Below are 23,907 nucleotides of genomic sequence, written 5' to 3'. Positions count from 1 at the left end.
ATTGTGCAGCACATAAGATCAACAGAACACAGTGTGCTTTGAGGTAGGAGCCAAAAAGGGGTGTAGTTTGTGGGTGTGATCACCCATGTGTACACCTGCGAGCATGGACGCGCTTGTTTTTTTAGAAGGTTCCTTCATGTAATGATCTGCTAGAGGGTGTGGGGGGGCCACAGCCCCGTCCTCCCGGGCATGAAGCAGGTATGGAGGAGATCGAAACTCCAGACATCCAGAGGCCCTCAGAACACAAGAGACCAAGGAAGACCAACAGAGGGGCAGCTGCGCCACTGTCCCAGAAAGAGCTGAGGAGAGTCCCAGATGAGGGCTCACTCAGCAGCCGCGGAGCAGAAGCCAGGGGGAGTTGCAGTGACGCGCCCGTGAGCTCCGCCGGCAGCCAGCTGTGCCTGAGTGACCGAGCCCCAGGCCAAGAGGCCGGGGGCACCCCACCTCCAGGCCCCGATAAGCGGCCGCCAAGGAGTGAGCCGGTGTGTACCTGGACGCCCCTCCCCAGACACAAAGAACCACCAACGCACCGATGACTGAGGGAGTCCGCCACTGGCAGGGGAAGTGGTGGTGGGGGGAGATAGGCCTCCAAACCTTGGAGTCCCCAGATGTCCCCAGAGAGGTGGCGTCTGATACCCAACCTGACATATAGAGACAGACATACAGGCACACACAGATACAAACATCCATTCCCACCCTCATGCTCTCATATGCACTTACTCCACACTCAACCAACGTGGAGACAGGCCAACGAGGCAGACCGCCTCGACTCCGCAGCAGCAGGGAGGCCCCACACTCCAGACCGCAGTCGGAAGGCCAACTCCTCCTCCTAGCCCTCCCGCTCCAGCAGGCCGCAGAGAATGGGGGTGAGAGGAGACTCCAAACCTCCCTCCACCCGCTCATTGTAGTGTTGATGCATGTGTGTTCTAAGGTGCATTTAAAACCCAGGAGGGCATGGAGCTACCTGCCAGAGAGATAATAGAGATTGATAATACTGAAGAAAGAATATTGAATATTGTGCTTTCTTCCACATTCATCTTAGGGATTCTCAAAGTCCATGAAGCAATTTGTAGTGCATCGAAATTTAGGTTTTTTAATATAAAAGCCCAGCACAATCTAATCTGTGTGATTCTGGTCTGTCTTCGAATCCCTCTGTAGTCTTCTGGACACTAGTACCGTCAATCTGAAGAAACATTCTGTCACATCAGCATGTGCTAGGTATTGTTAGGGTCACCCAGCTCATTAACCCTCATTTGGTTGTTGGCTCATTAAATCTCATTAATGAGCAGGGTATAACTGAGACCACATGTGAACAAGCTGGCAATGTTTCTGTCACTGACACAGGAGATTTGCTTTGTTTTCATACTAGACACCTTAAAGATCAGGACTGCTGGACTGGAATGATAATAATTACACCTCTTTGGCCCTAAAACTACATTTTTATATACCGTGTGTGATGCAAATTAATGTTCTTGAAAAGAAATGAAGAGACAAGTTGTCAGTGTTGTTCTTTTTGCTGTGGCTGTTTGACTCTTGTCACACTCAGTCCATCCGCAGATGTTTTCATACACCCGGTCCTGACCCACATACGAACCTCACCTTTATCTAATTAGCCTCAGTGTATCTAGACCAAGCAGCAAAATCCACAGCATAAAACTGAAGCTAATGCTGAATATGTTAAGTAAGTAGACAAATGCATAGGGCTCTTCGATATAACGATATATATTGGATGACAATATAAAAACATCTATTGTTTCATTTTATGCTATTGTTTCGTAGTGTTGCAAAATAAACTGTTTACATCAATATTTTTTATGGTTTTGATGCTCACTGTAGTGGCTATATTAATTTTAAAGTTTTCTCTTTCTCCTATATTTAATATAACCAAATTATGGACGGACAAGCGCCTGTTTTTATGCGTTGTCATTAGCAACAACGACGGTAAAACCATCGCGTGTCTGCTTGTTTATTTTCCATACACTGTAAAAAAAAAAAAACGTTGCTAAAACTTAAAAACTCAAGGCAACCGACTGCATTTACGTTTTTAGGTTCTGATGGATAACTTATAATTTCAAGTTTAGGTGATAAGTTGCTTTAGCTAATGTTTTTGTGTTGACAAAATTAATAATTGTCCTTTTTCTCAACTCATATTTTATTGTTTTTGCAACGTATTTCCTAAAGTTTACACAAGGTATTAGTTTTAGTTTCAGCAACGTATTTCCTAAAGTTTACACAAGGTATTAGTTTTAGTTTTGGCAACGTATTTCCTAAAGTTTACACAAGGTATTAGTTTTAGTTTTGGCAACGTATTTCCTAAAGTTTACACAACATATTTTTTTTGTTTTGCCAATCAATTTCCTAAAGTTTAGAAAAAGTATCTTTCATAGTTTTCATGAGGTGCTCCCTGTTGTACCAATGAATGTTTACACAGTTGATTTTCAAATAACTTTGTGTTCAAACACAACTGCACCACTGACAATGTTGACTTTTGAGATCAGCCATTTTTTAACATACTGACAACATTCAGCCACAAATAAAGTCCTTCCAAAAACACAAAAAAAGTCAAATTTTTGTAACAAATGTTACTCATCCAATTTTAAAGGTGGTGTTGTCAGACAGAATATCAAACCTATCTTGATAGATAGTCACTAACAAACAGATTCAAAACATCAGATGGCAGGATGTGAACAACTTCCTGGTTTCCATACAGCTAACAACTTTCAAACAAATTTTTCCACCACTTGTCTTTTAATAGTAATGGTATCAACACTCCAATTTCCTGTGAAGTTCAGTATCGCGCCACATTTGTTATAAAACTAATACAAATGTACCTAAAACCAGATTATAAAAATTGTTTAAAACAGCTCAAGTTAGAATAAAACCTTTCAACATTTTATAATAACATGTTATACATGAAATCTGCAATCAGCCATGCAAGCTACATTAAGTAAAGTTAGAACAGAAGACATTGATTCAGAACTTTCTGCACCTTACCGTTTTCTTAAAGACAGAAATTAACTTTTTTCAGAGCAACTTGCCACGAAACCCAAAAACAGTAAATCAAAACAAATTGCCATTCTGTTTTACACAAGTTGCATTTGAGTTGAACATGTTGTCAAATAGGTTAGACTTTGGTTAAGAGCTTGGTTTTGAAGCTTCTTATCCTCTGGGAACAGGTAGATGTCAACTCCATAAAAATGTGTTGCACAGCTTCAAATGTGTACTTGAGTTCTTTGGGAAACTCCATGTTGAGCCCATAAAGTAGGCCAAACAAGTAGGCAAAGGCAGTGGGAAGGTCTGGCAGATCATCAAGAATAATGTCCTCTTCCAAAACAATGGCAGTGTTGACCACTGTGGACTGCGAGTTGGGTCCCACGTAGTCCTCCAGAACAGTGAGGATGCCCACCGTAACACCTCGGGTTGCCCTCTCAACTGGATCTGTATCCTATGCAAAATAAAAAACAACAGTACATATAAGTCTCTGAAAACCAAAACTGAAGATTGAGTAGATTTGCATACTCACCAGACATGTTAAGAAGAGTTTGGTCTCGTCGTCGCGAACAAATATCGGTAACCCTTCCAAACTGATGGTTCGTCGATGCTGGACTATGTTTGAGACCTAAAACAAGGAAATCAAATAAGACTCAGTCTCATTTATAAACCTACCATTTTGTTTTTAAAACACATTAAGTGTTGTTGCTCAAAATACAGCCTTAAGAAATAAGATGTTGAAATGAGTTATTACAGATAATTGGTCATGTTTTTGTCAGTTTTTTTTATTTATTTATTTTTTAAGTAATTTTGATGTGCAACAAATGTAGCACACTTATTACAACATTTATAACAAAAAGTGCCATGAGTGGGATGAGAGTTGAACTGTCTGTCATTACCTGCAATCTGCCAAACACAGCGCTGCTTGTTAGCTTATAATCCCATTCAGGACACACTTTTTGAAAACTAACAATTTTTACATCAATTTAGTAAATATTTAATAAAGTATCTTTCGTTACAGTGGGAACTTCAGGTTCCTCATAAACCAGACACAAATACATTTTTATATATTACCTGTTCATCAAACTTCTGCAACAGGGAATCCATGTCATTGCGGAAAGCAGCTTTTCTAATTCGATACAGCTTAATCAGCCGAAGTGAGTAAGTGTCGAGGGCAGTCATGAAGGTCCCCATGAGATCCTTGGTGGTAATGCGTGAGAATTCCGCACAAATCTACAAAGCAACAAAAAAAAAAATATAGAAGAAAACTTTTAAAGGTACATTATATAAAAATCACATTGTTTTCAAATTTGGTTAAAAGAGCTTAATTTCAAAACATTTAGTTAGTCTCGGTTGATCTATTGGTCAGGCCTTGATTGGATTTTTTTTTTTCTTTTAGTGGTAGTGGTGGTACAAATTATAACTGACGTATTAAAAAAAAAAAAAAAACAAAACAAGAAAAATCTGATCGGCAGATTTTACAGTAAGTCTATAGAATACCTAATCAAATGTTGATAAGACAAAATAATGGTTTCAATTGTTACAGGATGTATTGCAGAAAAGAAATAAATCAATAAATTGTATTTTAAATTCATTGAAAAAATTCCATTAATTTTATAGTTATGTAGAAATGAAGTAAGAATAACATCCTGTGGTCAAATTTGTATACTTTCATAACACGTAAGTGACTTTCTCAATCCTGTTCTGTGAGTTTCATGGCTGTTGCCCGCTAAGGGTCAGCACCAAAAGATTCTAGATGCCCAGTGAAGACAAGTCATTGCGGCGACCGTGGTTCAGGGGGTTGGGAAGCTCATCTGTAACCGGAAGGATGCTGGTTCTATCCCCAGCTCTCTCTGTCCTGGTCGTTGTGTCCTTGGGCAAGACCCTTTACCCCACCGCTTACTGGTGTTGGCCAGAGGGCCCAGTGGCGCGATATGGCAGCGTCACTTCTGTCAGTCTACCCCAGGGCAGCTGTGGCTACAACTGTGGTTTCCCTGCACCGATGTGTGAATGTGAGAGTGAGTGAGTGAGTGAGTAGTGGAATTATAAAGCGCTTTGGGTGCCCAGAGAAGAGCGAAATAAAAGCAATCCGTTATTATACACAGCAAGTTGACAAGTAAATAGATTTCACTTCAATAGAGTTCATATTTTTAGAGCCAAGTATTTTTTTATATTTTACCACTAGCATTGTTAGCTCAACGGTAGCCTTCAACCTTTTCTACAAGATATTGGAGTGATACAAACAGATGCTTCTCAAGGGCACAAGAAATGGAGCTCACGTTCATTTACTCACCCAGACAAGTTTCGAGGCATTTGGAGTTGTTCAGAAGGAATTGTAAAGGTCCTATATCATGTAAAATCAACTTTTTGGAGCTTTTAAACACATTTTAATGTTATTTCCTTAGATTAAAATCCCTCCAGAGTGGTTTTTGGCTTAATTCAGGCATTTCTTAGTTGTCTCAGTGAATCCTTTCCCCATAACCGTGGCTCAGCTCTCTCTTGCAAAACGACTGACTCGTAACATTGGGATTAAAATTTCTTTCTAACAACTCCAAATGCCTTGAAATTTTTCTGGGTGAATAAATGAACGTTTTCAATTTTAGAAATAAGACCACACTGGGGAAAAAGGGAAGAAGAAAAAAACGGAAGTTTTCCTTTAAATATTTAAGAGATTATCTTACCTGTTCTTTCAAGAAGAGAGCTGGCCATCTGAGCTGCATTTCCTTGACCAAGGGCTGCATCTCCACAACTTCTTTCCTCCTGAGAGAGAATGTGATGTCCATCTTTTGGGTGATGAGTGCCATGTTCTTATCCGTCTTCTTCATCTTTTGGTTCTGTTGAGATAATTAATGGGTTGGTTTTGAAAAGTGCACCATTTATATTTTTAATTACATCATCATCTGCCTCAATGTTCTGTTAAGCAAGCACCTGTTTGATTCTTTGAAATGAATGAACCTGAGAAAATTTTAAAATGTCACTAATTTCCTCAATAATTCTCTGCAAAGCACTTTTAGAAACATGTAACAATGTTTGCATGCATAGAAAAAGTCTAGCTATTTTATGTTCAAGACATTGGTAATCTACAAACTCATTGTCCTCTTTATCACTTGATGCTACACCTGAACCACTTGGTAATGTCTCTGGCTCCTGAGAGGTATTTAAGGATTTATCAGGGGAGCTACTTTCACTAGGACATGCATTTGCATGAGAAATCAGTCTAATACAGTTTTTTATATCTTTTGAGTTTTTGTGCTTTCTGCTTGTGTGTGACGTAAAGGTTGTTAAATTGTTGGTAGCATAGTCACATTTTTGGAAAGGACAGGATACAGTCTGATTTTTTTTTTAAGTGCCTTAAAATATGTGAAATAAATGTATGCTGTGAGCAGTTTTCCTTAAATTCACAAAAATCACAAAAAAATGTTGAGATCTCCTGCCTTTTCTTAGCCCTGTTGTGTGATCTGCTGAGGTGAGACTTCAATGCCCCTCGTGTCCTGAACGAACAGACGCAGTCACTGTAAACACAGGGCAAATGAAATCCTCTTCTATGTCGTAGCTGGTGATGTCTTAAGAGTACTTCTTGGCTTGAACAGACAAAAGAGCAGAACTGGCACTGCATACAAAAGCTATAATGAGAAGAGAGGAGAGGACAGTGTCAACAATTCAAAAGAAACCTGAATTAATCTCAAATTACCAAAGTTACATTACCTGATAATGCGTTTGGGGCGGGGGGCAGGCACTCCTGTTCTGATTCCTCTCCTTACCAACTCCTCATCAGTCCCTCATAAATCAGGACAAGCAGTGGTCTGGAGTTGGCTTTTAATTCTCTAAATAAATAAAAATAGCAATTAGTTTTAAAATAAAATACCAGCTTCCTGACATTACTTAAGAATTTTTTTCTCCTGTCCTAATTTTTTTGGCTCACTAAAGTGAGCTGATTCTGCCTTGTAAAATGCCATGTGAAACACAGTAAAACAAATAATTTACAAAACATACATTACATCAAATGTTTAATTTATTTAATTTATTATTAACAAATTGTATTCTACATGGAATGCACCAACAGTATACTGGGATGTATTATGTAAGCCAAGGATAATTTTGTGTGATTGGTTTTACAACTTAGAATGACAAACATTGGATTGAGAGTATGAGTGGGATAAAACTCCTGAAGCATCTGTTTAAATTATCAGTGCATTTATTAATGGTGCTCCATAAATAAACCAAAACAATGTTGTTTTGTGCATAACAAAAAGCTCACAATTGTGCAGTCAAAATGTAAAATAAAAGATGCTGAGCATAATAACAAAGACAGATTTTGCAGCTGCTCTGTTTCCAAGTTCTACTGCGCAACTGACAGCCTGGAGTTTGAAATCCTCTTTGTAACCGTGTCTCTTACAGGCGCCATTTATGGTCCTTACACGCATAATATGGTAATATTACGTTGAAGCAGAGTACGTATCACTCTGCGAGGCTCCTCGGTAGCCGTAATGCTCCAACAATCCATCAAGCAGTGCAGCTTCATAGCTTACCAAAGTCGTACCAAAACATTTTTTGACATATTTTTTTAAGCTGTGTACCACATAAAATTGGTTCGAGGTCAGTAAGCACAACCAGAATTCATACATAAGGCAGACTGTCGATTTTTGAGATGAAAGGATTTTAGGCCGTGCGTCAACGCGTTAGCCCGGTTAGCTCACTAACACCACCCAGCCCCACGCACGGGGTGATCCGCGGTAACTAGTTAACGGAGATTTGCCCCGTTAATGCAGTTATGGCATTAACTTTACGCTGACAGTACTAAAATAGTAATCTTCAAATGTTTTCTTTTTACCGACCAGCTCCTCTTTGATAGCTGCCGTGTCCATCTTGTCGTTGCCTGCAGGTGAAGCGATGGGGGAGGGGGAGTTGTGTTCAGTGAAGGAGAGAGGCGGAGTAACACAGCGTAGAGACAAAAGTGGACGAAAGAGAGGCAAACTTGCGGCTCCACGAGTATAATGATAATGTAGACTATATCGATATAAACTATATTGTCACATCTCATATTTCATTTAGTTCATTTAGTGGAGCTCGCTGGCCATGAGGACTCCACCACCCCGTTCACACAGAAACTAAAGCACACATTTTATTGGCTAGATGTGATTCGAACAAATTAAACGACATGGCAGCAGGCGCCCCCGAACTTTATTTTATTTTATTTTATTTAAATAGCGGTGGGGGGTTGCTGCCGTTGGTCATGAGTGAGCCAGCCTATTTTGTTTCGTTCGGTGGTATGGCGGCCACAGACTGCACTTCATGAAATACGCATAGGGGGTGTCGCGGAGGCTTGTCAGATATGAGCGCGCCTCTTTAGTAGCGAAGTTTGTCGGATTTTCATTGTTTTGTGACATGGCACGTAGTTTGTGACATGGAATCTTAAATGATATAGTAAACACATACCCATAAGCCACAAGGCTTCTTAGCCAAGAAAGTAATGCTATGCTAAGTTTCGGAAAAATACGAAGAACTTCAGTTGTGATATTTCTAACAGACAAATTGAGACTGTTCAAACATATACTGTCTGATATAATAAAAGAAGCATTACTTGCCTTTAGAAACTTGAGATGAACGATCTATCCAGCTCCTAGCCTCACGTTCTCATTAAGGCAGACGGGCAGGTGGCTTTCAGTCCTTGCAAAAGCGCAAAGTAGACCCCGTAGCATCCAAAAATATGAGATGCGCATGCGTACTCAGGCACAGAAAGGCGCCAACAGCTTCAACTCATGTAAAACTTGAATTCATTCATTTTGCCAGCAATAAATTTCATCTGAGACCAACTTTTGCTCCAAAACGTTAAATGATTAGTTGAAACCCTTAATGTATTTGAGTTTATGGGCCAACTGAACTTTTATTGTTGAATTGTGAAAGAAATGACTGTAAGCTCAACAACTGCAAGTTTGATTTTTTACAGTGTATAAACCTTTCATAATAAAGCTCAAGATCCTGTTGAGACTTTTCAAAATAAACTGAATCACGTGAAAGAGTATGCAGAGTATTTATGGATAACGGCGTCCGTTACAACTTCTGTCTAAAAATGTTTAGTTTCATGCATCGGTTAAAACACTCGACCCCAGGCATACGACGCCCAGCTAGAAACACTTCACACAAGTTGAGCTGCCTGAGATTCACAGAATTTACAGAAAATGTTAAATTTTTGTGATTTATATCGTTATCGGGACGATAGATGTCTTATATTGGTATATGAGATTTTGGTCATATCGCACAGCCCTACAAATGCATATGAATATGCAGACTTTGCAGGCAATCTTTCTGCCTCTGCCTGCCTTTTCTGTCAGTGCACGCCACCAGTCGTTAGCGTCAAAAACACATGCCAAGTTGCATACCAAGTCAAGTTGCATTTTAGCCATATGATAAACAAGACAATATCAGAAACTAGTATACTAATCAGAGCTACAGTAGACTGTTACCTTTCAAAATATAACTTTTTGAAAAGGCCGAATTCAATTTTCAGTTCAATTAATGTTTATTTATATAGCCCCAAATTACAATAACAATCACAGAGTAAAAACCTTAAAAAAAATAGAGAGAAAACCCCTAGAACAAGCCTATTCAAATGGCGGCCCGCGGGCCAAATGCGGCCCAGAAGCAACCTGCGAGTGGCCCTGCCTGTGGTCCTGGCAGAAACACAGAGAAAACGCAAAAAATTAATTCATTAATTAATTTTTAAAAAATTAAAAATTCCTACAGTGTAGTGTAGACTATGAATGCAACACTCCTAGTAGCCTAGCAATATTTAACCCACAATGCACCGTGATGTAAACATATTAAACAATCATCGTAATATATGATGCAACAACAGCATGTCTTTCTCACTCCAAAAGTGCAAAATTGACAATGAAAACTGTCGGTTTAACCCTGCCTGGACTGACAAATACTTGTTCATTTTACCGAATTTAATAATCTTACAACCGGAGTTGTACTACCATGGTGAGGGTCCTGTACAGCCCAAGAGAGAGCTGCAGCATCTTCCCTTCGTGTTTGCTTCTTGGCGAAGAAGAAAAGGCCTTTCACAGATTCTGAAACAGTGAAATACTGCATGCTTGCCATGGTGGATGCAGTGAAAAGTGATGAAAAAATTAAAGTAAGTGTGACATCTGCTATTAAAAACGTACCCCTGTAGGACAGTTCAAATATTCGTAGAGTTGAAGTTCTGGCATCAGAGGAGTTTGAAATGCTGCTAGATGACCTGAAGAAAACTGATGTAATGTCTATAGCAGGAGATCACAGACAGAACTGATAATGCACAGTTGTGCGTACATGTCCGTTTTTTGGATGGGAAATTGCTCGGCTTGAGGGACACACAGCTGGCGAAATAATGTTTGAGAAGATTTAAGCTCTTTTTGAGGAAAATGGTCTGGATATGAACCGTGTCTGTATACTTGTGACGGATGGGGCTCCATCCATGGCAGGAAAAGCGAGTGGTCAGCGAAATATTTATTTTAATTTGAAAAGGAATTATCAAAATGTTTTTTGTTATTATTATTATTATTATTATTTCAAATGTGCAAAAAATAGTTTAGTTATAGCTCCCTTTTTTTAAACGGACCTTTTGGTGTGCATTTGTGAGAGGTCACCAGATTTACAGGGGAAAGGGAATAAAAAAAAAATACTTGTTTTTCAATACAGTTGTGTGGGTTTGAAATTGATCATGATCTGCTGCTTACTGGCTTAAAAAAAAAAACAAAAAAAACATCTAGCCCAGATAAATTCCTCGGTTTGAAAATCTGGCCCAACTAACTTCGTAGTTGAATAGCCATGCCCTAGAATCAGACAAACCCCCTATAAGCAAGAACTTGGTGACAGTGCTGCATTCCTGCTCCTACCATTATGGTAGTACTCTCTTCCTACACTCTTTAAAGCTTGTTGGCAGTAGCTTGAGGAGGCAGACGCACTTTTCTCCTCTCCCTTATCTTCCCTGCTAGTTCTTATGTCCTTGTCTAGTCTCGTGTCTTTTTTAATAATAATAATGATAATACTACATTTTATTTATAGGCGCCTTTCAGACCCTCAAGGTCACCTTACAGTAACACGCAAACATAACATAAAAAACATAAGAAAAATGTATGTATAGCAAACATGGTAGATAAAATTTTGACATAAACAGTCATAAAAGTACAGGGAGTGCAGAGTTATTAGGCAAGTTGTATTTTTGAGGAATAATTTTATTATTGAACAACAACCATGTTCTCAATCAACCCAAAAAACTCATTAATATCAAAGCTGAATGTTTTTGGAAGTAGTTTTTAGTTTCTTTTTAGTTTTAGCTATTTTAGGGGGATATCTGTGTGTGCAGGTGACTATTACTGTGCATAATTATTAGGCAACTTAACAAAAAACAAATATATACCCATTTCAATTATTTATTTTTACCAGTGAAACCAATATAACATCTCCACATTCACAAATATACATTTCTGACATTCAAAAACAAAACAAAAACAAATCAGCAACCAATATAGCCACCTTTCTTTGCAAGGACACTCAAAAGCCTGCCATCCATGGATTCTGTCAGTGTTTTGATCTGTTCACCATCAACATTGCGTGCAGCAGCAACCACGGCCTCCCAGACACTGTTCAGAGAGGTGTACTGTTTTCCCACCTTGTAAATCTCACATTTGATGATGGACCACAGGTTCTCAATGGGGTTCAGATCAGGTGAACAAGGAGGCCATGTCATTAGTTTTTTTTCTTTTATACCCTTTCTTGCCAGCCACGCTGTGGAGTACTTGGACACGTGTGATGGAGAATTGTCCTGCATGAAAATCATGTTTTTCTTGAAGGATGCAGACTTCTTCCTGTAACACTGCCTGAAGAAGGTGTCTTCCAGAAACTGGCAGTAGGACTGGGAGTTGAGCTTGACTCCATCCTCAACCCGAAAAGGCCCCACAAGCTCATCTTTGATGATACCAGCCCAAACCAGTACTCCACCTCCACCTTGCTGGCGTCTGAGTCGGATTGGAGCTCTCTGCCCTTTACCAATTCAGCCACGGGCCCATCCATCTGGCCCATCAAGACTCACTCTCATTTCATCAGTCCATAAAACCTTAGAAAAATCACTCTTGAGATATTTGTTGGCCCAGACTTGACGTTTCAGCTTGTGTGTCTTGTTCAGTGGTGGTCGTCTTTCAGCCTTTCTTACCTTGGCCATGTCTCTGAGTATTGCACACCTTGTGCTTTTGGGCACTCCAGTGATTTTGCAGCTCTGAAATATGGCCAAATTGGTGGCAAGTGGCATCTTGGCAGCTGCACGCTTGACTTTTCTCAGTTCATGGGCAGTTATTTTGCGCCTTGGTTTTTCCACACGCTTCTTGCGACCCTGTTGACTATTTTGAATGAAACGCTTGATTGTTCGATGATCACGCTTCAGAAGCTTTGCAATTTTGAGACTGCTGCATCCCTCTGCAAGATATCTCACTATTTTTGACTTTTCTGAGCCTGTCAAGTCCTTCTTTTGACCCATTTTGTCAAAGGAAAGGACGTTGCCTAATAATTATGCACACCTGATATAGGGTGTTGATGTCATTAGACCACACCCCTTCTCATTACAGAGATGCATATCACCTAATATGCTTAATTGGTAGTAGGCTTTCGAGCCTATACAGCTTGGAGTAAGACAACATGCATGAAGAGGATGATGTGGACAAAATACTCATTTGCCTAATAATTCCGCACTCCCTGTATAAAAACTGAGCAAGGTAAAAATGGCCTAAGAGAGATCAGGTGTATGCAATCCTAAAGAGATGGGTTTTGAGTAGTGATTTAAAAGTGGTGAGACAGTGTGTGGTCCGTAGAGCAAGTGGAAGTGCATTCCAAAGTCTCGGGGCAGAACAACTAAAGGCTCTGAGTCCAATGGTAGTCAGGCGAGCAGGTGGAACTGACAGAAGGGAAGCTGAAGAAGAGCGGAGTGTACGAAGGGGCGAGTATGTATGGAGAAGATCGGATAGATATGGAGGAGCTAGGTTATGAAGCGCGTTGAAAGTGAGAAGCAGGATCTTGAAATTGACATGGAGGTGAATTGGGAGCCAATGGAGCTGTTTAAGAACAGGTGTTATATGTTCAGTGGATCTAGTTCTGGAAATAATACGAGCAGCTGTATTTTGAACCAACTGCAGTTTATGGAGGGATTTATGAGGTAAACCATAGAGAAGAGAATTACAGTAATCCAGACGAGATGTGACAAGAGCATTGACAAGTATGGCGGTACTGTGTGGAGTGAGTGAGGGACGAAGACGGTTAATATTACGGAGATGAAAGTAGGAAGACAGAGTGATATTATTTATATGTGCTGTGAAGGACAGAGTGCTATCGAGGATGACACCAAGACTCTTAACCTGAGCAGAGGGTGTGACAACAGAGTTATCAATGGATAACGAAAGACTGGTTGGAACTGTAGTCAGTTTTGATCTGGTGCCTATTAAAATGAATTCTGTTTTATTGCCATTAAGTTTAAGAAAGTTGTGAGAAAACCAGACCTTGATTTCACTTAAACAGTCAGAAATGGATGTGGGTGGGAGAGTAGCTGTGGGTTTGGAGGATAGGTAGAGCTGGGTGTCATCATCAAGTTTACATGATGATGACTTTAATTTAGTAATTGTGGAAGATAGCTGAGTTATTGTGGGAAGTTCAAAATTGGACAGAGAGGATGACAACTGAGAAGGATAAAAAAAATGCAGATAGAACAATTGACCATTTCACAGGATGTGAAATTGTTGATGAAGATTCTCAATCTTGGTGTAAAAAAGTCCATAAATTTGTTGCAAACTGCGGCAGAGTGTGTATGTATGGCAAAGGTATCTGGGGGTTTAACAATATTATGCAATGAAGAAAACAAAGTGCGAGTGTTTCCTTCAGCGGATTCAATAACAGAGGTGTAGTAAGCAGATTTAGATTCTTTATAGTAAATGGCCTGTATTTATATAGCGCTTTACTAGTCCCTAAGGACCCCAAAGCGCTTTACATATCCAGTCATCCACCCATTCACACACTGGTGATGGCAAGCTACACTGTAGCCACAGCCACCCTGGGGCGCACTGACAGAGGCGAGGCTGCCGGACACTGGCGCCACCGGGCCCTCTGACCACCACCAGTAGGCAACGGGTGAAGTGTCTTGCCCAAGGACACAACGACCGAGACTGTCCAAGCTGGGGCTCGAACCAGCAACCTCCCGATTACAAGGCGAACTCCCAACTCTTGAGCCACGATCGTCCATATAGTGTTGTACAGTGGGGCAAAAAAGTATTTAGTCAGCCACCGATTGTGCAAGTTCCCCCACTTAAAATGATGACAGAGGTCAGTAATTTGCACCAGAGGTACACTTCAACTGTGAGAGACAGAATGTGAAAAAAAAAATCCTTGAATTCACATGGTAGGTCTACAATACTTTTCCTGGTGTCCTTCGAAAGCTCTTTGGTCTTGGCCATGGCGGAGTTTGGAGTCTGACTGTTTGAGGCTGTGGACAGGTGTCTTTTATACAGATGATGAGTTCAAACAGGTGCCATTCATACAGGTAACGAGTGGGGGACAGAAAAGCGTCTTACAGAAGACGTTCCAGGTCTGTGAGAGCCAGAGATTTTCCATGTTTGAGGTGACCAAATACTTATTTTCCACCCTAATTTACAAATAAATTCTTTACAAATCCTACCATGTGAATTCATGGATTTTTTTTTCACATTCTGTCTCTCACAGTTGAAGTGTACCTTTGGTGCAAATTACTGACCTCTGTCATCATTTTAAGTGGGGGAACTTGCACAATCGGTGGCTGGCTAAATACTTTTTTGCCCCACTGTATATGACTGAGATACATGTCCTTGTGAATAGTAAGTCCTGTTTTCCTGGAGAGACATTCCAGGCGGCGTCCAGTAGCTTTAAGTTGGCGAAGTTCAGATGAGTACCATGGTGCAGAGTGAGAGAAAGAAAGAAATCCATGAATCCACATGGTAGGATTTGTAAAGAATTTATTCGTAAATCAGGGTGGAAAATAAGTATTTGGTCAATAACAAAAATACAACTCAATACTTTGTAACATAACCTTTGTTGGCAATAACAGAGGTCAAACGTTTACTATAGGTCTTTACCAGGTTTGCACACACAGTAGCTGGTATTTTGGCCCATTCCTCCATGCAGATCTTCTCGAGAGCAGTGATGTTTTGGGGCTGTCGCCGAGCAACACGGACTTTCAACTCCCGCCACAGATTTTCTATGGGGTTGAGGTCTGGAGACTGGCTAGGCCACTCCAGGACTTTCAAATGCTTCTTACGGAGCCACTCCTTTGTTGCCCGGGCGGTGTGTTTTGAATCATTGTCATGTTGGAAGACCCAGCCTCGTTTCATCTTCAAAGTTCTCACTGATGGAAGGAGGTTTTGGCTCAAAATCTCACGATACATGGCCCCATTCATTCTGTCCTTAACACGGATCAGTCGTCCTGTCCCCTTGGCAGAAAAACAGTCCCATAGCATGATGTTTCCACCGCCATGCTTCACAGTAGGTATGATGTTCTTGGGATGCAACTCAGTATTCTTCGTCCTCCAAACACGACGAGTTGAGTTTATACCAAAACGTTCTACTTTGGTTTCATCTGACCACATGACATTCTCCCAATCCTCTGCTGTATCATCCATGTGCTCTCTGGCAAACTTCAGACGGGCCTGGACATGCACTGGCTTCAGCAGCAGAACACGTCTGGCACTGCGGGATTTGATTCCCTGCCGTTGTAGTGTGTTACTGATGGTGACCTTTGTTACTTTGGTCCTAGCTCTCTGCAGGTCATTCACCAGGTCCCCCTGTGTGGTTCTGGGATCTTTGCTCACCGTTCTCATGATCATTTTGACCCCACGGGATGAGATCTTGCGTGGAGCCCCAGATGGAGGGAGATTATCAGTGGTCTTGTATGTCTTCCATTTTCTGATGATTGCTCCCACAGTTGATTTTTCCACACCAAGCTGCTTGCCTATTGTAGATTCACTCTTCCCAGTCTGGTGCAGGTCTACAATACTTTTCCTGGTGTCCTTCGAAAGCTCTTTGGTCTTGGCCATGGCAGAGTTTGGAGTCTGACTGTTTGAGGCTGTGGACAGGTGTCTTTTATACAGATGATGAGTTCAAACAAGTGCCATTCATACAGGTAACGAGTGGGGGACAGAAAAGCGTCTTACAGAAGACGTTACAGGTCTGTGAGAGCCAGAGATTTTCCTTGTTTGAGGTGACCAAATACTTATTTTCCACCCTAATTTACGAATAAATTCTTTACAAATCCTACCATGTGAATTCATGGATTTTTTTTTCACATTCTGTCTCTCACAGTTGAAGTGCACCTCTGGTGCAAATTACTGACCTCTGTCTTCATTTTAAGTGGGGGAACTTGCACAATCGGTGGCTGACTAAATACTTTTTTGCCCCACTGTGTGTGTGTGTGTGTGTGTGTGTGTGTGTGTGTGTGTGTAATATATATATATATATATCTCTATATATATATCTATATATATATATATATATATATTAGGGGTGCAACGATATTCTTATCGATATTGAACCGTTCGATACAGTGCTTTCGGTTCGGTACGCATATGTATCGAACAATACAAAATTTGTAATTTATTTTATCAACTTTCCTTCTGACGATGCTGTCTGTGTTGAGTGCTCAGTGAATCTGCGTTCGACTACTCCGCCTGGGGTCGACAGTGCAGTCTAGGCGGAGTAGTCGAACGCAGATTCACTGAGCGCTCAACACAGACAGCATAGTCAGAAGGAAGAGCGCAGGGCAAGCTAGCGAGACAGAAGTTAAGCTCTCCTTACAATATGGACCTCCCCCACTCTCATTCAGATCTGGCGTTTGGAATTATTTTGGTTTTCATGTGACGTATGACCCTGAAGGTAAGCGAGTCATGGACTAAAGTAAAACAGTATGTTGGATGTGCCATGCAATGCTCAATTACATGGGTGGGAACTAGTGTGTTAGCGCAGTTAGCTCGTTAACGTGTTGGCCGTCTAGCCCCATGCACGGGGCGATCAGCGGTAGCTCGTTAACGGAGATTTGCCGTGTTGTGGCGTTAAGGTCATTTCAACGAGATTAACCTGAAAGCACTAGTGGGAACACAACGAATATGACTGCACATTTACGCCGACATCATCCTAGTGCAAAGACAAGTGGAAGCAGAAAAAAAACAAGCAAGCATGCTACTAACTTTAGCCGAGTCATTTAGACAGCTGCTTAATATGCTGCTGAGAATATAGCCCAGAAGAAGCGGATAGTATAGCTTTTATTTTGGAAAGAGCCATTTCTCTGTAATAAACTCTCTTTTCCAAAGATGAGTGATTCCTCAATCAGATACAGGGCTCGCAATATCGCTAGCCCGACGTCCCGGGGCTAGCGATTTTTCCAGTCGGGGTACCAAAATCTATCTCTGCCCTGCCCGTCGGGCTATTGTAGGAAGGAAAAATACATGTCAATGCTTTTGCATTCTTTCGGAAATGTAGCTGGGTTATTATGTCATTGGCATCGGTGAGCCACTCTCAATATGTGACATATTGAAATCACGTTTGAATTTGCGCTTGTTTTTTTGCTTTCACTTTGCAATCGCGCGAACTGTGTATAGAGAGTGACAGCACTGATCTGTGAGTGATGATAATTTGCGCACCAAGTCCTCTGACATCGTCTTATTAATCGTTACCTTACTATGCAAACATGACAAGTGAAATCTCCCGTAGCAAGCTTAAACATGTGAGAGGTTGATCGCGCAGAGAATCGCTGAGCTTATGTGAGTGCGTGGGTAAAAGCAGCAGGATTTATATTTGACTACGATGACCTGGATGACTGAGAACCTTCACAGACAGATATATATTTTAGTTCTGCTGAGCCAAATAAGACAGGTCAGGGTGAAGAAGTGACAGCCAAAGAAAAGCTTACCACAAAATGGAAAAGTTATGACAAATCAGACTATAAGGCAAAAAGAAAGTGCAGCTTTATGGTTTCATGGACAAAATTATCTCTGTGGCTGCAATATGACGAGCTAAATAACCAGGGCTGCACATAAGTGGTCCGCAGGTGCGCATTCGCTGTCAAAATAAAAAACACGCACAAGGGTTAGGGTTAAATTTAAAAACTGTACTTTTGAGTTAAAATATATATTTATAATTTTAATAAATGACAAATTAAAAAGGCATGAACATTTTTTTTGTATCGAAAAAATATCGAACCGTGACACCAAAGTATCGAACCGAACCGTCAATTTTGTGTATCGTTGCACCCCTACTATATATATATATATATATATATATATATAGATAGTAGGGGTGCAACGATATTCGTATCGATATTGAACCATTCGATACAGTGCTTACGCATATGTATCGAACAATACAATTTTTTTCAATTTTTTTTTTTTTTTTTTTTTTGTGTCCCGTTTGGATCTATAGCCATCAGAATTGTTGTCTTGAGGCCAAGAAAGATGCCAAGAGGATTTATTTTAAGTGGATCATCATATTGGTCCATTTGATTGACCTTTATTATAATTATGAATTTATTTTATTTTCAGTTGCAAACGGGACAGACATGACTGTGGGATAGGACAGGGGGAAAGAATGAAAGAAAGAGGGGGAGAGAAAGAAAGAAAACCAAAGGGGAGAAAAAAAAAGAACAATACAAAATTTGTAATTTATTTTATCAACTTTCCTTCTGACGATGCTGTCTGTGTTGAGCGCTCAGTGAATCTGCATTTGACTACTCCGCCTAGGCTCGAGAGTGCAGCCTAGGCGGAGTAGTCGAACGCAGATTCACTGAGCACTCAACACAGACAGGATGGTCAGAAGGAAGAGCGCAGGGCAAGCTAGCGAGACAGAAGTGGACCTCCCCACCCTCATTCAGATCTGGCGTTTGGAATTATTTTGGTTTTCATGTGACGTATGACCCTGAAGGTAAGCGAGTCATGGACTAAAGTAAAACAGTATGTTGGATGTGCCATGCAATGCTCAATTACATGGGTGGGAGCTAGTGTGTTAGCGCAGTTAGCTCGTTAAGGTGTTGGCCGTCTAGCCCCTCTGTATAGGGTAGCTCGTTAACGGAGATTTGCCGTGTTGTGGCGTTAAGGTTATTTCAACGAGATTAACCTGAAAGCACTAGTGGGAACACAACGAATATGACTGCACATTTACACCGACATCATCCTAGTGCAAAGACAAAAACAAGCATGCATGCTACAAACTTTAGCAGAGTCATTTAGACAGCTGTTAGCACAGGATTCTCCTTATGGAGACCTGATATGTTTAATATGCTGCTGAGGAGATAGCCCAGAAGAAACGGATAGTATAGCTTTTATTTTGGAAAGAGAAATTTCTCTGTAATAAACTCTCTTTTCCAAAGATGAGTGATTCCTCAATCAGATACAGGGCTCGCAATATCGCTAGCCCGACGTCCCGGGGCTATCTCTCCCCTGCCTGTCGGGCTATTGTAGGAAGGAAAAATATATGTCAATGCTTTTGCATTCTTTCAGAAATGTAGCTGGGTAATTATGTCATTGGGTGAGCCACTGTCAATATGTGACATATTGAAATCGTGTTTGAATTTGCGCTTGTTTTTTTGCTTTGACTTTGCAATCGCGCGAACTGTGTATAGAGAGCGACAGCACTGATCTGTGAGTGATGATAATTTGTGCACCAATTCCTCTGACATCGTCTTATTAATTGTTAGCTTACTATGCAAACATGACAAGTGAAATCTCCCGCAGCTTAAACATGTGAGAGGTTGATCGCGCAGAGAATCGCTGAGCTTATGTGAGTGCGGCAGGATATATATTTCACTACGATGACCTGGATGATTGAGAACCTTCACAGACAGATATATATTTTAGTTCTGCTGAGCCAAATAAGACAGGTCAGGGTGAAGAAGTGACAGCCAAAGAAAAGCTTACCACAAAACGGAGAAGTTATGACAAATCAGACTATAAGGCAAAAAGAAAGTGCAGCTTTATGGTTTCATGGACAAAAGAATTTCTGTGGCTGCAATATGACGAGCTAAAAAACAACACGCACAAGGGTTAGGGTTAAATTTAAAAACTGTACTTTTGTGTTAAAATATATATTTATAATTTTAATAAATGACAAATTAAAAAGGCATGAACATTTTTTTTTGTATCGAAAAAATATCGAACCGTGACACCAAAGTATCGAACCGAACCGTGAATTTTGTGTATCGTTGCACCCCTAATATATATATATATATATATATATATATATATACAAGAAGGCATCGGTGGGCAAGAGACGAAAACAGGGCGTTGTTGGAATGCTACTATGCAAGTAACCCCGGCGGAAGGGGCTACATGAATAGGATGAGGGACCTATGGATTCTTCGATACCCAACATCCACAATGACGGCGAAACAACTAGTAGCTCAGTGTTCCAACATTCGAAAGAAGGGACTGCTCTCACAGCTAGAGATTGACGAGGTACAACACAAATGCTACGGCAAGGAGGAGTCAGGACGCCAGGTCAGGGGGGAGATATCATCACCCCCACCCGAGATTGGGTACATAGCCCCAAGTGCGATAGGAGAAGGATCGTTGAGTGCGAGAGGAACTGACCTGAAAAATAGGATAATGGCCAAGCTTGAAACCTGGATCCCACGTAGCCGGTTACCAAGATTACGTGAAGTTCCCTCAGAAGGTCTGCTAGATGATGTTAATGCAGCACTACGGGCAATACCTACAACCACGATTACCGACACTAACAAGCTGATCTACAATACGGCAACAGTGATCAGTGAGATGCTTGGCTACAAGTTGAACAGCGACAAGGGGCAGTACCCTCCATGGAGAAGGAGGCTAGAGGGCAAGATCAAAGTAGCACGGAGGGAGGTTAGCCAACTAACGGAGTTGCAGAAAGGTGCGACAAATAAGGTGCCTAAGAAATACAGCAAGCTGTCCATACCTGAGGCCTTGGAAACTGCCAAGCAAAGACTCACAGCCTTGGCCAGCCGCTTGAGGAGGTACACCAGAGAGATAGAAGGCAGGAGAATAAACCAGCTGTTCTCCACAGAACCAGCAAAGGTGTACTCTCAGTGGCAAGGGAACAATAAGAGAACAGCACCACCAAGGCTGGAGACGGAGCAATACTGGAAGAGCATATGGGAGAAGGATGCAACCCATAACGGCAATGCTCAGTGGCTAGAGGATCTGAGGGCTGACCACAGCGACCTCCCTGAACAGGGTCCAGTAACCATCACAGTGGCAGATATCCAAGAAAGGGTCTCCAGTATGAAGAGTTGGACAGCACCAGGGCCCGACATGGTTCACGCCTACTGGCTGAAGAAGCTGACTGCACTCCACGAGCGTCTGGCAGCACAAATGAACCAGCTGCTAGTTAACGAGAGACACCCGGAATGGCTAACTGAAGGCCGGACGGTCCTGATCCCCAAGGACCCCAAGAAGGGACCGGTCCCCTCCAACTACCGACCAATAACCTGCCTCAGTACTACATGGAAGCTCCTGTCAGGCATCATATCGGCTAAGATGAACAGGCACATGGGTCAATACATGAGCGGGACACAGAAAGGAATTGGCAAGAATACCAGAGGCGCAAAACACCAGCTACTGGTAGACAGAACAATCAGCCGAGACTGCAAGACCAGACTGACCAACCTGTGCACTGCCTGGATTGATTACAAGAAGGCCTATGACTCAATGCCCCACAGCTGGATACTGGAATGCCTAGAATTGTACAAGATCAATGGGACCCTAAGAGCCTTCATCAGGAACTCAATGGGGATGTGGCGTACAACACTAGAGGCCAACTCCAAGCCCATAGCACAAGTCACCATCAAGTGCGGGATCTACCAAGGAGATGCTCTGTCCCCACTGCTGTTCTGCATAGGCCTGAACCCCCTCAGTGAGATCATTAACAAGACTGGCTACGGATACCGACTACGGAACGGAGCAGTTGTCAGCCACCTCCTGTACATGGATGACATCAAGCTGTATGCCAAGAGTGAACGAGACATCGATTCACTGATCCACACTACCAGGCTATACAGCAATGACATTGGAATGTCGTTCGGACTGGAGAAGTGTAGTCGGATGGTAACAAAGAGAGGGAAGGTAGTCAGAACTGAGGGGATTGAACTACCAGAAGGCAACATTGCAGACATAGAGGACAGTTACAAGTACTTGGGGATCCCACAGGCGAATGGGAACCATGAAGAGGCCGCTAGAAAAGCTGCAACCACCAAGTACCTGCAGAGGGTCAGGCAAGTCCTGAGGAGTCAGCTGAATGGTAAGAACAAGATCAGGGCCATCAACACGTACGCCCTGCCCGTGATCAGGTACCCTGCTGGGGTAATAGGCTGGCCAAAGGAGGAGATAGAAGCCACTGACATAAAGACAAGAAAGCTCCTTACCATGCATGGAGGGTTTCACCCCAAATCCAGCACCCTGAGGCTGTACGCTAAGCGGAAGGAAGGGGGCCGGGGACTGGTGAGTGTCAGCACCACAGTCCAGGATGAGACAACGAACATCCAAGAATACATTAGGAAGATGGCCCCAACTGACCGAGTGCTCAGTGAATACCTCAGGCAGCAGAAACCCAAGAAAGAGGAGGGAGACGAGGAACCATCATGGAAGGACAGGCCCCTGCACGGTATGTACCACCGGCAGATAGAGGAGGTGGCTGATATCCAGAAATCCTACCAGTGGCTGGACAAAGCTGGACTGAAAGACAGCACAGAGGCACTAATCATGGCAGCACAAGAACAAGCTCTGAGCACAAGATCCATAGAGGCTGGGGTCTATCACACCAGGCAAGACCCCAGGTGCAGGCTGTGTAAAGATGCCCCAGAGACAATCCAGCACATAACAGCAGGGTGCAAGATGCTAGCAGGCAAGGCATACATGGAACGCCATAACCAAGTGGCCGGCATAGTGTACAGGAACATCTGTGCCGAGTATAACCTGGAAGTCCCGAGGTCAAAATGGGAGATGCCCCCAAGGGTGGTGGAGAATGACCGAGCTAAGATCCTGTGGGACTTCCAGATACAGACCGACAAAATGGTGGTGGCTAACCAACCGGACATAGTGGTGGTAGACAAACAGAAGAAGATGGCCGTAGTGATCGATGTAGCGGTTCCGAATGACAGCAATATCAGGAAGAAGGAACACGAGAAGCTGGAGAAATACCAAGGGCTCAGAGAAGAGCTCGAGAGGATGTGGAGGGTGAAGGTAACGGTGGTCCCCGTGGTAATCGGAGCACTAGGTGCGGTGACTCCCAAGCTAGGCGAGTGGCTCCAGCAGATCCCAGGAACAACATCGGAGATCTCTGTCCAGAAGAGTGCAGTCCTGGGAACAGCTAAGATACTGCGCAGGACCCTCAAGCTCCCAGGCCTCTGGTAGAGGACCCGAGCTTGAAGGATAAACCGCCCGCAGGGGCGTGCTGGGTGTTTTTTTATATATATATATATATATATATATATATATATATATATATATATATGTGTGTGTGTGTGTGTGTGTGTGTGTGTGTGTGTGTGTGTGTATGATATAAAACACGGGAAGCTGTAGAAGTACTAAGAGTTGACGGAAGAACTCAACAAGAAGTGGAAGGTGAGGCACTTGTTGCAATGACCCGCAAAAAGCAAAACCAAATATATTTGCTTTTAATGAAACAAGGTAGAAATATATTTCTACCTTGTTTCATCTTGGAAACAACAATCTGATTTCTGAAGTTAGGTGTTCTGCAAATCAGCAAAACAAAACAGCTGACTGAAGGCTCTCCAAGATTTGTGTTGGGATCAGAATGGGCTCACTTGTCTTTGTCAATGGCAATGTTTTCAGTAAACCCAAATTAATTTCCCAGTAGTTGCTCACAGTTGTATTACTCTAA

The 23,907-nt window shown here is 42.0% G+C and overlaps 1 protein-coding gene across 1 annotated transcript; it reads right to left on the bottom strand.

Annotated features, from left to right (window-relative positions):
• Window positions 1-2,729: 2,729 nt before the first annotated feature.
• On the bottom strand, window positions 2,730-5,806 carry LOC308405787 (uncharacterized protein). Its single transcript, XM_080896532.1, has 4 exons — window positions 5,673-5,806; window positions 4,066-4,224; window positions 3,524-3,619; window positions 2,730-3,445 (listed from the first exon to the last, which is right to left on the bottom strand). The coding sequence occupies exons 1-4, from the start codon at window positions 5,793-5,795 to the stop codon at window positions 3,125-3,127; spliced, it is 699 nt and encodes a 232-aa protein (XP_080752658.1). The 5' UTR covers window positions 5,796-5,806; the 3' UTR covers window positions 2,730-3,124.
• Window positions 5,807-23,907: the final 18,101 nt, after the last annotated feature.

Source organism: Rhamphochromis sp. 'chilingali' (assembly GCF_963969265.1).
Source record: "Rhamphochromis sp. 'chilingali' genome assembly, chromosome: 11".
Classification (NCBI taxonomy): domain Eukaryota; kingdom Metazoa; phylum Chordata; class Actinopteri; order Cichliformes; family Cichlidae; genus Rhamphochromis; species Rhamphochromis sp. 'chilingali'.
This window is presented reverse-complemented; position numbering and strand designations above follow the sequence as displayed.